Source organism: Oncorhynchus nerka, linkage group LG9a (assembly GCF_034236695.1).
Source record: "Oncorhynchus nerka isolate Pitt River linkage group LG9a, Oner_Uvic_2.0, whole genome shotgun sequence".
In the NCBI taxonomy this organism is placed as follows: Eukaryota; Metazoa; Chordata; class Actinopteri; order Salmoniformes; family Salmonidae; genus Oncorhynchus; species Oncorhynchus nerka.
Genome location: NC_088404.1, coordinates 36539271 through 36551910, shown reverse-complemented (window position 1 = coordinate 36551910; position 12640 = coordinate 36539271). Strand labels below are relative to the sequence as shown.

Below are 12640 nucleotides of genomic sequence, written 5' to 3'. Positions count from 1 at the left end.
GGGGAAAGAGAGACAAAAATGTTAATCAGCTTGTTTTTCTAGTGATTTACTGCTAATCCTTATCAGTGTACCCTCAGGACCACAACAGGTGTTACCTAGGCTGCAGCGGCGAAATCCAAATCAAACACAGCCTACTTAGCTCATAATTACAGTGGCATCAGTAACACTAGGACATTTGTCCACCTCACTTGTTTACTTTAACAGTGGTTGTGAGCCCGGGGTGACTGTTGACAGTTCAAGACTAACAATGATAAAGGTCAGGAGCATTTTCTGGTCAGGTCATATGGTCAGAAAAACTCCTGTCCATAGTAATGATGCACCAACCTGTGAATGAAATTAGGTCAACCAAAGTGGCTGTCAGTGTAGTCACAGTGACTCATGCTGTGTGTGCACAGGTGTTCCAGTCCAAGGACGTCCCCGAAAAGTCGACCACACCGGAAGAGTTCATCCGCATGACAAAGGGCATCACCACGGCAACGGCCAAGGCTGTGGCAGCAGGAAACTCTGCCCAGCAGGAGCACGTCATCGCCACGGCCAACCTGAGCCGCAAAGCCATCTCTGATATGCTGACCACCTGCAAGGTGATAATCCATCCATCCAGCTCTGCCAACTCCGGCCTCACATCCTCTCACTGACACCACATCACTCCCATACTGCCGCTTTGCCAGGGAAAACATGAAAGCAGGGCAGCAGGGACTAGTTTAGATGTCTGGTGTGACTCTCACTGTTCAATGTCACTCAGTCTGGAATGTTAGTCATGAAGTCCTTCAGGCGCATCACAAAAGTGGGCTTACAGCAGTGAACTGACCGGGGGGGAAAGGAGGAAAAGGCTTATGGCGATCTTTAACAAAATTACTTTTGCTGCCCCACCTATCACTGCTGTAGCAATGCAGTAGCGATATTAAGGCCGTAGTTCTATACAGGAGAGCCTAGTGGTCTTCAGCATACCTTTTAGACACCTTTTTATATTACTTTGACTTGATAGTCAATATCATTAGGCAGAGAACCTTATTTTCTGAAAATAATATATAAACATCCAGTCCGTTGTTGTGTTGTCTCGCTCTCCTCTAGCAAGCGGCCTGTCATCCAGAGGTGAGTGAGGAGGTGAGGAATAAGGCCCTGCTCTACGGGTCAGAGTGCACCACTGGATACATCCACCTGCTGGAGCAAGTACTGCTGGTGAGATGGAGAATACAGTACATTACACAGACAACACCTACCTTCTGTTAGCTCGGCCTGATAACATGTGGCTCCATGATTTGTTGTGTGCGTGTCTGTCTGTCTGTCTGTCTGTCTGTCCAGGTGCTCCAGAAGCCCACAGCGGACCAGAGGCAGCAGCTGGCGGTACACTCCAAGTGCGTGGCGGGGTGTGTGACAGAGCTCATCCAGACGGCTGAGGCCATGAAGGGTGAGGCTGCCACACACACACATTCACCTAGAGAAGCATAGTTAGACCAGACTACAGCATATTGCAGAGACCCAGTATATCATTCTGACAATTTATTCAAACAGTAGCACACAATGTAAATTAGTTTAGGGATGTTTTCTTCCCAGGGTGTATAATGGCTTTGTGTGAGTAGAATATTCACAATAATGAAAATACCAAAACCACCCCATTTATCCACAGGTTATGTAGACAGATAATATAGAACATTTGCTGTAGAGTGGGCCTAACATCCTGAGTCATTGCAATGTAAATTGTCAACATATTAGTTCAGTAGGTTGGCTATCACATGTATGTATACCAGGAATGTTTCCTCCAGAAGCCCTGCTGCCTGCCGTCCATATCTCTGACAGGACTAATATATTGTGTTTGGGTGAGAATTGGATCCCAGCATACAGCCAACGACCCACTGGGGCTATCCATTTCACATGCCTAATGTCTCTTGTTTTCCCTCTCTCTTTCATGCCTCAGATGGAGGTAAGGGAGAGATGGGGGTGTTTGGTTCCTGCCGATCACCGTTCACTCAGGCATATAGGGGAGCTAGAGGGGAGGGATACTGAACACATTTCCCCAGGGTTCAACATCATCTGGAGAAACATCATTCCATCTGCTTTTCCAAGCTGTTCCCAAACAGTCCTGTTTTATGGCCACTTTAAAACCTATAAAGAGTGACAATGATCCATCGAAAGTACACTTCTTCAAACTCTTATTTAACCTTATTTAACATTGAGGCATTATAATCACTATCAATTGATCAATCAAATGTATTTATAAAGTCCTTTTTACATCAGCAGTTGTCACAAAGTGCAATACAGATACCCAGCTTAAAACCCCAAAGAGCACGCAATGCAGATGTAGAGGCACAGTGGCTAGGAAAAACTCCCCAGAAAGGCATGAACCTACAGTAGGATGAATCCTAGTGAGGAAGTAGGCTCTGATGGGTGGCCAGTCTTCTTCTGGCTGTGCCGGGTGGAGATTATAAGAGTACATGGCCATTAAGGCCGTATCATTCTTCAAGATGTTCAAACATTCATAGATGACCAGCAGGGTCAAATAATAATCACAGTGGTTATAGAGGGTGCAACAGGTCAGCACCACAGGAGTAAATATCAGTTGGCTTTCCATAGCCGAGCATTCAGAGGTCAAGACAGTAGGTTTGGGAGGGGCAGACATACCCTAGCCCCCCGGCACATAGCTAGACTATTGCAGCATAGATACTGGAGACTAAGACGTGGGGTCGGGGGACACTGTTGCCCAGTCTATCGACAGAACTCGGCAGAGTGGAAAACCTGCATGGTAGATCTGCTTGGCATTGTATGTTCAGAGGTATAATTCTTGTTATAATTGCATGTGTGGAGTTGTGTTTGTGTGTTCTAAATTGACTGGTGACTTGTGTTATGTGTGGTGGCATTTTTATAGAAAGGGCATAAGTGAAGTGGCATTGTCTGAACTGGTGATCTGCCTTGGTGGTGTATGCTTTGGTTATATTTGTGTCTGTGTTAAGAGTTGTAGGATTACTATGATGTGTTTGGATTATACCTCTCGGTGGTGTGGTTTAGGGTCAGAATGGGTGGACCCTGAGGACCCCACTGTCATCGCTGAGACTGAGCTGCTGGGAGCGGCAGCCTCCATCGAAGCCGCAGTCAAGAAACTGGAGCATCTGAAACCCAGAGCCAAGCCCAAGGTAGGCCTACCAGTCCCCTTCTCAACCTCCTCCGACCCCTCCCTCCACACCTCCCAGAACAGACCTCCAACACAGAACACACCTGTCTACTAACCTATGTACTCACTTATCAGGAAAGCTACCTGGGCCAAAGTTCACATTGACTTTGAAGTCTCAGAGCTGCTTTTAGAGGTTGTGAATATGTTGGCAGGGAATAGGAGTATTGTGTGAACTGTAGCCTACCTCTAAAACGATGCTGACTCAAGACAGCCTACTTGTGTGTTCTGTGAGCTCGCAGAATACTGATATATTTACGTCTGTTAGAAGGTTTGGTTTGGGGAGCAATCTGGTGTTTTTAGAGAGAATCTGTAGAGCCGTCTTGCCAGGAGACAATTACATTACTGGGACCTGAAGCTTATGTTGGAATGAGTTCACATTTGTGATGTTCTGTCTGAAGCCTATTGAAGGAAGGTCATCCTCTTTGTTGAACCCATTTCATTTGATTTATTGCAGCCTTTTATTTTTACACTAAAATGTGAGGGGCCTTTCTCAGCCCAAGGTATTCTTCCACTTCATGGAGTGATATTAAACAAACCAACGTAACTTCTCTGAAAGGAAAAAGTTGTCTGTAAGAAAACTATGAACATCTTTGTGAGCTTTGTCTGTCTGAAATTGAAGTACAAAAGTTACACAGCTAGTATTAAAGGTTTAAGGTGTGTGTGTGTGTGTGTGTGTGTGTGTGTGTGTGTGTGTGTGTGTGTGTGTGTGTGTGTGTGTGTGTGTGTGTGTGTGTGTGTGTGTGTGTGTGTGTGTGTGTGTGTGTGTGTGTGTGTGTGTGTGTGTGTGTGTGTGTGTGTGTGTGTGTGTGTGTGCGTGTGTGCGTGCCGGCCGTACCAGTACAGCTGTAGATTGGACCTCAGATCCTCCCAATACTCTTCCTTCTCTCCCTGTAGTGCTCTTCGGTGTACTTGTTTTGTGTCTTTGGCACAACTAAACATGGCTGGAGAACCTCCTGTTTTCATTAGAAACTTCCTGATGGCCTTCCGGTTCAGATTTCAGCAGGGCCCAGTGTTTATAAGATGGAGGTGTAGGGTGGTTGGCTTCTTTAGGATGGCAGTATCTGTCTGCCCTCTAGTGATCTGTTAAAAATGGTGCATACTTTCTGCTTCCACAAGGCAGAGAGAGGCGGGACAAAGATTTTGAGATCTTTTTTTCTATTATGAAACAATCATTCTTACCAGCTACAGTATACTATGTGTACTACTATGTCACGCAAGGTGTAGATTTACTTAGACCTCAAAATATCAAGCCCACAGTACACCGTGTGAAAGGGACACCGTATAAAACATCTAAACCATGATGAGGTACTGTCTTACTGATTATCTACAACCCCTGCTGTTCACCTTCTGCGCCCTCCTTTCAACTTTCCCTCTCTGTGCCCTTTCTGCCCTCCCCAGCATGCTTCACTCTCCCTCCATTCTCTTGAGTTGTAGACCTGGAAGCCTTCTCTGCAGGCCTCTGTCTGATATGTTTGATATATTAGGTTGTTATTCAGTCCAACTATATATCAAACATATTCCTACAGTGTCCCGCCCTGTCTCCAGCCACGTGTCCCTTGTGTGTTGGTTCTGCTGGCATGATCTATGGTCACTGACTGGTGTAGTCTACTGAGACAGGAATTACATTATTTGTAATTCCAACGTAATTCATTATCCTTTTAGAATGGGTGTTTCTCTACTGTATGAATCTTGCAAAGTGTTTGGTTTGGATTTTCCAACAGCAAACAGTATTTGAAGATCTGTTGGAAGGATTCCCCATTATGAAATGTGTTGGTGGATGTGATTGGCCGGTTACACAACATAGCACCATAAAACAACCAATGGAGTTTGTTGTTTTGTCTTATTGCCACAAGATGTCGCCCTAAGTGGATTTCCATTGTTAAATGTGTGGTTTTGCCATAGAGATAGATAGAGAACTCATATTTGTATTTGTGCCATTATAGCGTCTGTGACAGCATGGGCATTTCCATTCTGAAATAGTCCATTTTCTTCTTTACTATTGGCTGATCCCTCCTGATGACCTGGTCTGGCCCAGACCTAGTTCACCGATTTTAATCTGGTATTGTGATCAGGGTCACCAGGAGGGATCAACCAATGAAGTTGGAAGTCCCACCGAGTTGACTACATTAAAATGGTGGAAGCCCTCAAGAGCGCTGCCCATACTAACACAGCCTTTTGGCCACTAGAGGCCACTATCATTCTCTATGGGTTTTGCTTTCAGCAAGCAGATGAGACGCTGGACTTTGAGGAGCAGATCCTGGAGGCAGCTAAATCCATTGCTGCAGCCACCAGTGCCCTGGTGAAGTCTGCTTCTGTAGCCCAGAGAGAGTTGGTGGCACAGGGCAAGGTCAGCTACAACTGTTTTAGAATAATCAGTGTCTGGATGTAACCTCAGCAAAAAACAATACTGTATCTCTCTCACTCTACTCTCCAGGTAGGATCCATTCTTGCCAATGCTGTGGATGATGGCCAGTGGTCTCAGGGTCTCGTATCTGCTGTGAGTTCCCATCATTGTTTATATTTTTATGTAGTATTATGACTAAACTTTACTGTGAAACTGTGCATGGGGAATCAACCTCATATCTACTGAGTTGTCTGTCTGAGGCAGTACCCTAATGTATGGTTGCTGTTCCCTGTAGGCTCGGATGGTGGCGGCAGCTACTAGTAACCTGTGTGAGGCGGCCAATGCCTCTGTGCAGGGCCACTCCAGTGAGGAGAAGCTCATCTCTTCAGCCAAGCAGGTGGCAGCCTCCACAGCTCAGCTCCTAGTAGCCTGTAAGGTCAAAGCTCAACCGGACTCCGAGGCCATGAGGAGACTGCAGGTATAATCCTACTAAACACAACCCACTGGGTTCCACTGCTGTCTCTCTGACTTCACCTCTACACACTAAGATGGCATTAACCGCGGGGTTTGTCTCCATAAGGCTGCTGGGAACGCGGTCAAGCGGGCATCAGACAACCTGGTGAAGGCGGCTCAGAAAGCTGCCTTTGATAAAGCTGATGACCACAGGGTGGTGGTCAAGACCAAGTTCGTGGGTGGCATTGCTCAGGTGAGATTTCAGTTTAGATTTGAAATGTTACTTTGTGCATTTTCCACCTCTACCTCCTCAACTGTTCCCAGCTTTAACGTTGCTTTCACATCCAAACATTTTCCTCTCTAAATGGTTCTGAAATTGAGGTAGGCCACTACAGTATGACTGAATCACACATCAGCTGCATTTCAAATCTGTGGTTGAGCAGGCATCCGCAGCTCCCTCAAGATCAAGTCACAAAGAGTTATTCTGCCCCAGCAGACTACTTATCCACTCCATTTTCATCCATGACCAAATGTAGAGTAATTGAAGAGTGAATATCTACCCCGTTGTGTGTGTGTGTGTGTGTGTGTGTGTGTGTGTGTGTGTAGTGTGTGTAACACTGAAGTGTGTGTGTGTGTGTGCGTGTGTGTAACACTGAAGTGTGTGTGTAACACTGAAGTGTGTGTGTGTGTGTGTGTGTGTGTGTGTGTGTGTGTAACACTGAAGTGTGTGTAACACTGAAGTGTGTGTAACACTGAAGTGTGTGTAACACTGAAGTGTGTGTGTGTGTGTGTAACACTGAAGTGTGTGTAACACTGAAGTGTGTGTAACACTGAAGTGTGTGTGTGTGTGTAACACTGAAGTGTGTGTGTGTGTGTGTGTGTGTGTGTGTGTGTGTAACACTGAAGTGTGTGTGTGTGTAACACTGAAGTGTGTGTGTAACACTGAAGTGTGTGTGTGTGTGTAACACTGAAGTGTGTGTGTAACACTGAAGTGTGTGTGTGTGTGTGTGTGTGTGTGTGTGTGTGTGTGTGTGTGTGTGTGTGTGTGTGTGTGTGTGTAACACTGAAGTGTGTGTGTGTGTAACACTGAAGTGTGTGTGTGTGTGTGTGTAACACTGAAGTGTGTGTGTGTGTGTGTAACACTGAAGTGTGTGTGTGTGTGTGTAACACTGAAGTGTGTGTGTGTGTGTGTGTAACACTGAAGTGTGTGTGTGTGTGTGTGTGTAACACTGAAGTGTGTGTGTGTGTGTGTGTGTAACACTGAAGTGTGTGTGTGTGTGTGTGTGTGTAACACTGAAGTGTGTGTGTGTGTGTGTGTGTGTGTGTAACACTGAAGTGTGTGTGTGTGTGTGTAACACTGAAGTGTGTGTGTGTGTGTGTGTAACACTGAAGTGTGTGTGTGTGTGTGTGTGTAACACTGAAGTGTGTGTAACACTGAAGTGTGTGTAACACTGAAGTGTGTGTGTGTGTGTAACACTGAAGTGTGTGTGTGTAACACTGAAGTGTGTGTGTGTGTGTGTGTGTGTGTGTAACAGTGAAGTGTGTGTGTGTGTGTGTGTGTAACACTGAAGTGTGTGTGTGTGTAACACTGAAGTGTGTGTGTGTGTAACACTGAAGTGTGTGTGTGTGTGTGTCTGTGTGTGTGTGTGTGTGTGTGTCTGTGTGTGTGTGTGTGTGTGTGTCTGTGTGTGTGTGTGTGTGACACTGAAGTGTGTGTGTGTGACACTGAAGTGTGTGTGTGTGTGTGTGTAACACTGAAGTGTGTGTGTGTGTGTGTATAACACTGAAGTGTGTGTGTGTGTAACACTGAAGTGTGTGTGTAACACTGAAGTGTGTGTGTAACACTGAAGTGTGTGTGTGTAACACTGAAGTGTGTGTGTGTAACACTGAAGTGTGTGTGTGTGTATAACACTGAAGTGTGTGTGTGTATAACACTGAAGTGTGTGTGTGTATAACACTGAAGTGTGTGTATAACACTGAAGTGTGTGTGTAACACTGAAGTGTGTGTGTAACACTGAAGTGTGTGTTTGTGTGTGTGTAACACTGAAGTGTGTGTGTGTAACACTGAAGTGTGTGTGTGTGTGTAACACTGAAGTGTGTGTGTGTGTGTGTGTGTGTGACACTGAAGTGTGTGTGTGTTTGCATAACACTGGCTCCTAACCAACACTCTCCCAAAGCGGGTCTCTCTCAAGTGGGCCAGTCATAACCCACCCACTGCCATCTCCCAAATCCACAAGAGCTATTTGCTTAAGAAAATAAATAGATACTTACTCCATACTTACATTTAAGACGTTTCACTAGTTACCACAGAAGAGTTATGTTAATTCTAGGTTTTCCATAACCCGCTTTAAAGAAACCTACTGAGAAATCTGGGAAATTACTATGAGCTGTATTCCAAATGTTTTGAAGAAAATATTATTTCCTTTGTATTTGTAAAAACGTATCAATCAAGTCCATGTACACTAAAGGGACTGGAGGAAATGATTTGATGATATTATAACCTGTAGGGGCGGTGTGTTACAGGACAGATTGGAGATGAGCAGCCTGACGCATATATTTGACCATTTCCTTCTACCCTCAGATCATTGCAGCCCAGGAGGAGATGCTGAGGAAGGAGAGAGAGCTGGAGGAGGCCAGGAAGAAGCTAGCTCAGATCAGACAGCAGCAGTACAAGTTCCTGCCCACTGAGCTAAGGGAGGATCAGAGCTGATTGGTCAAGAGCAAAGTAGATGGACATCTGATTGGAACCTATTGTTACACAGAGATGTAGCTTACTCCAGCGATTTGCTGTTTCTCTCACACACAGGTAGAGTGTATAACGTATTTGGGCCAGGACTGTTTCATGAGTGGAACTAGTGTGTGTGCGTGTGCGTTTCACAGAGGATGATATTGACATTATGACATAAGGACCAGCTTTATTAGCAGGGTTAGGACCTGCAATCTAAAAGTTGAGACAGATGCCCTTATTGATTTTATGGTAGGATACTCAATAAGGACATGACAGTTAAATGAACATTACTGGATCCAATCATGGTAAATACTATTAATACTTGAAAACCTGTAAAATCTCATAAAAAGGGATAGCTCCCTCTCCAACTGGCACAGGGATCCATAGCTTCAGTTCCTCACACAACATATTAGTGTTGATCTACTGTAGGTATTGCAGTACTCTGATGCATCATTTGAATCATTAGCCTGCATGCACCATTATGACTTGACAGGTCTGGTATCTTAATTTGATCACTCTGTTGCAGAGAATTTTCCTACGCAGTAAGAAATGCAAATTGTAGTGCATTCAAGGTTTAAAAAGGCTTCTAAATGTTGTAATTTCCACTTAAAATTTTAGACTTGATTTGCCCTAATGAATAATGTATCAACCCCTACAAAAATGCCCTTTAATTATAATCCACATAATAATTAAAATGTCCTGTTGCTACAGGATTATTTTCCTGCCGTGAGAAGCAGGGTCAAATTAAGATCTGTACATGTCAATAAAGCCACTAACCAATAGTTTAACTTAGGATTGGGCATTTGTAATATGTTAGTATATGAATGTGATCTTTGGAATTGCTGTTGAATAATTAAACGTTTGGATTTTATGTACTATATTTAATGTAATAGAACTTCAGCTTCACACCAAATTCGTAGTGTCAGTGAGTGGGTTTGAGTGGATAGTAAAGCCAACAGCAGACACTAGTTCGTCTCTTACAGCATCGTAATCCCTTTTTAAAGTAATACTTCTCTAAGTAATAATTATCTCTGGTGTGTCAGTAGGGAGATCCCTGCCTGGGCTCCCATGTTTGGACATTCGGCTGTCACTCAGCAGGGAGCAGTCACGGCAGAGGGCTGTTAATGGGTTAAATCTCGAAGTCTATGTGCAATCTTTTTGTCAGACTGGTATTCTCTCCCCCAAGCCCTCTCACGCTCTTTTTGGTTTTCCTGCTGCCTGCAGGAGGAGGCTCTGTTTACATTCTTTCTCATATTTGTTCTCTCTTTCTTGCCTTTGTGTTTTAATTCCAGTCTAATTGACAGTAGCCAGAGTTTGGTTGGGAGTTCCACCACGCACGCAACAGTAAAGCTATGCTCTGTCTGTCCGTTGCCTGTTCAGCTGGTGGTGTTTGGTTTATACTCAGATTCCATTGAGGTTGGGAGGTGAGCTTGTCCTCGTGTTCATGTTCTTCTTGTTCCTCTAACCATAGCAACACATTACCACTCATTATACTGTGTCAGACTAACAAGAGAGCAGCACTGATTGGAATTGTGTATGCAGCTGTGTATGGCTTTCCCCCTCTTAAACATGTAGGAAACTGTAGGATGTGGTGTAGAATGGCACTGAGATGGCTGGTATAACCTTATGCACTGAGGAGAGCAAGCAATGCCTTCCATGTCCAAACCATTCAGGATTACGACTAACACTCCTGTCAAATGTATTAGTAATGAAACCACATACAGTACAGTCCTGACTAGGGCCGGGACGATACCAGTATTGCAATACTCGTTAGTATCGTGTAAAGGAAACAAAACACAAAGCGGATTTAACTTGTTTAGAAAAACAGCCCTAATGTTGGACTGAAACATCATTATGTTGTCATCCATAGTCACATGTATATATTTTCCAAGCTATAGCAGGCTTTTAAAGGACCAAAGAGTTTGGTCTGCTTCGTGGTTTTCATTTTTGTAATGGAAAAAAATATTGCGATACTGGTATCGTCCTGGCCCTAGCCCTGAGTAGGAAAATAGTTCATTTATGTTATTCCAGTATTGGTGTAGTATAAGGTCATTAGTATTGTATCCACTCCAGCAGCTCGGTCCCTCATTGTCAGTCTGTGGTCTGCATTGTATACCAGTGCCTTAATTGAAATCCCGCTGTAACATCTAAAGGCTTGTCCTTCTGGATAAGAACATGTATCCCGTCTAACCCAAACTCTCTCTGGGCCATTAACTATCACCTAGTCCTATGCCATAACACAATGTATTGCCTTGGCTGGTAGCCCATCTGCCTGCCGTAAACCATGCTGGTATATAAAGTGCATCCATGGATACGTTTTAGGTTTTAGACTATATACAGAAATGAATACACACTACACTGCATTCCATGAGCATGTGGCAAGTTGTTATTGAACTCTTAAAGATGAGAACTTGCTCTGCCTTGAAATTCATTCAACATACACATAATCCTTATAAATAGGACTAAATAACATCCTTGTTTCATTGTTAAACCACTATAAATTAAGTCTTATATCGATAAATGTAACGACTATCCTGAGATAAGGTATATTGTCTAAGCAATTTGTCTATAAGCATTAACTGGAATAGGAAAAACGACTAGCTGTTATTCAAATGTAGGTGTTGTGCTTTCTTTAACAGACTGAATTCATTTCAACAGTTTAACTGATGCTGTATGTCTAATATTTATCTTGTCACAAAAGTATTTTTTGTATTCACCGAAAATAAATAATTTGAAACAAACATGGCCCAGTTTGTTAGTGGTCATTGTGTTTAATTTACTGTACGTATCATTCATTCTTGAACAGGAATCCTGAATGAACTTAAAGGAAATTGAATAGCGAAACAAAGCAAAGGCTGTATCAGCTCACCAACATTCTTTCCAGTAGATGTCACTGTTAGTCTTTTCAATGTAGAGATTGGGGTCACTGGGTGTTTTGAGACACTGGGTGTTTTGCTGTAGTGGATGGAGAGTGCAAATTCAGGCAGACCAAATATGGTCATACAGTATGTGCTGTATTCCCCTGGTTCACAGAACAGACCCTGAACCATGCAGAGACTGACTGCCATTTTAGATGTTTGTACTTTCAGTTCAGTTGATCAGATTCCCAATAGATTCAAATGGATTACCCATTTCTATAATGTTGTCTGTATAAGTCCTCTGATGTTAAAAGTGATGCCATGTAATTCTGATCAGCTGTTCTACGTCGAGTAGACCTTACGTTGGCAGTGAGCACATTCTCCTCAGGTGACAAATCTTCCAGTAAGTCTGGAGCTCACATGCCAGTCCTCCTCTCAGTGCCCTGCCCTGGGCTCCCCAGGACAGACTGTATGAAAGACGGTCAGAGCAGAGGTGCCCAGCAGTGCGATACACATAGTCAGCCTAATGAACACCATATTTGGTTGTTTGACTGTTTTGGTCTCATGCGAGGCCACACAGTGGAGATGGGAAACTCAAGCCATGTGTCCATCAGGGAAGGGGTTGCCATTCCATCACAACTTAGACCAGAGGAAGAGGATGATGTTTGTTTGGGGAGCTTTGGCTTAGGAATAGGACTATAACTCTCAATGGGCTGAATAATGGTGTGTAGAACCCACGATCTCCAGTGGGTCTATCCTCTTATTGCCATGAACTTCATGATTGCAGTCTGATTAGGAAACCACTTTATTAGACCTGCAATCAAGTTCTGCAAAATGTCTGTTTGGCACACCAGCATGAAAAACTTCATGGCTCCAACATGATAACACTAATAGCGATTTTTTTGTTGTTGTTGTTTATATACAGTGCCCTCAGAAAGTATTCATACCCCTTGAATTACTCCAAATGTTGTTGTTACAGCTTGAATTCTTAATGGTTAAAAAATATATATATTTTCACCCATCTACACACAATTTTTGCTAATTTATTGAAAATGAAATACAGAAATATCTCATTTAAATAAGTATTCACA

The 12640-nt window shown here is 43.6% G+C and overlaps 1 protein-coding gene across 1 annotated transcript in view; it reads left to right on the top strand.

Annotated features, from left to right (window-relative positions):
- LOC115134248 (talin-2-like) overlaps positions 1–11432 on the top strand; it is a 149202-nt gene extending 137770 nt beyond the window's left edge. Inside the window, exons 49-57 of the mRNA XM_029668030.2 lie at positions 396–581; positions 1072–1179; positions 1303–1408; positions 3004–3128; positions 5388–5513; positions 5601–5663; positions 5806–5988; positions 6091–6216; positions 8545–11432. Coding sequence (XP_029523890.1) covers positions 396–581; positions 1072–1179; positions 1303–1408; positions 3004–3128; positions 5388–5513; positions 5601–5663; positions 5806–5988; positions 6091–6216; positions 8545–8673 — 1152 coding nt within the window. The 3' untranslated portion in view covers positions 8674–11432. The remainder of the gene's footprint in view (positions 1–395; positions 582–1071; positions 1180–1302; positions 1409–3003; positions 3129–5387; positions 5514–5600; positions 5664–5805; positions 5989–6090; positions 6217–8544) is intronic.
- The last annotated feature ends 1208 nt before the right edge of the window (positions 11433–12640 follow it).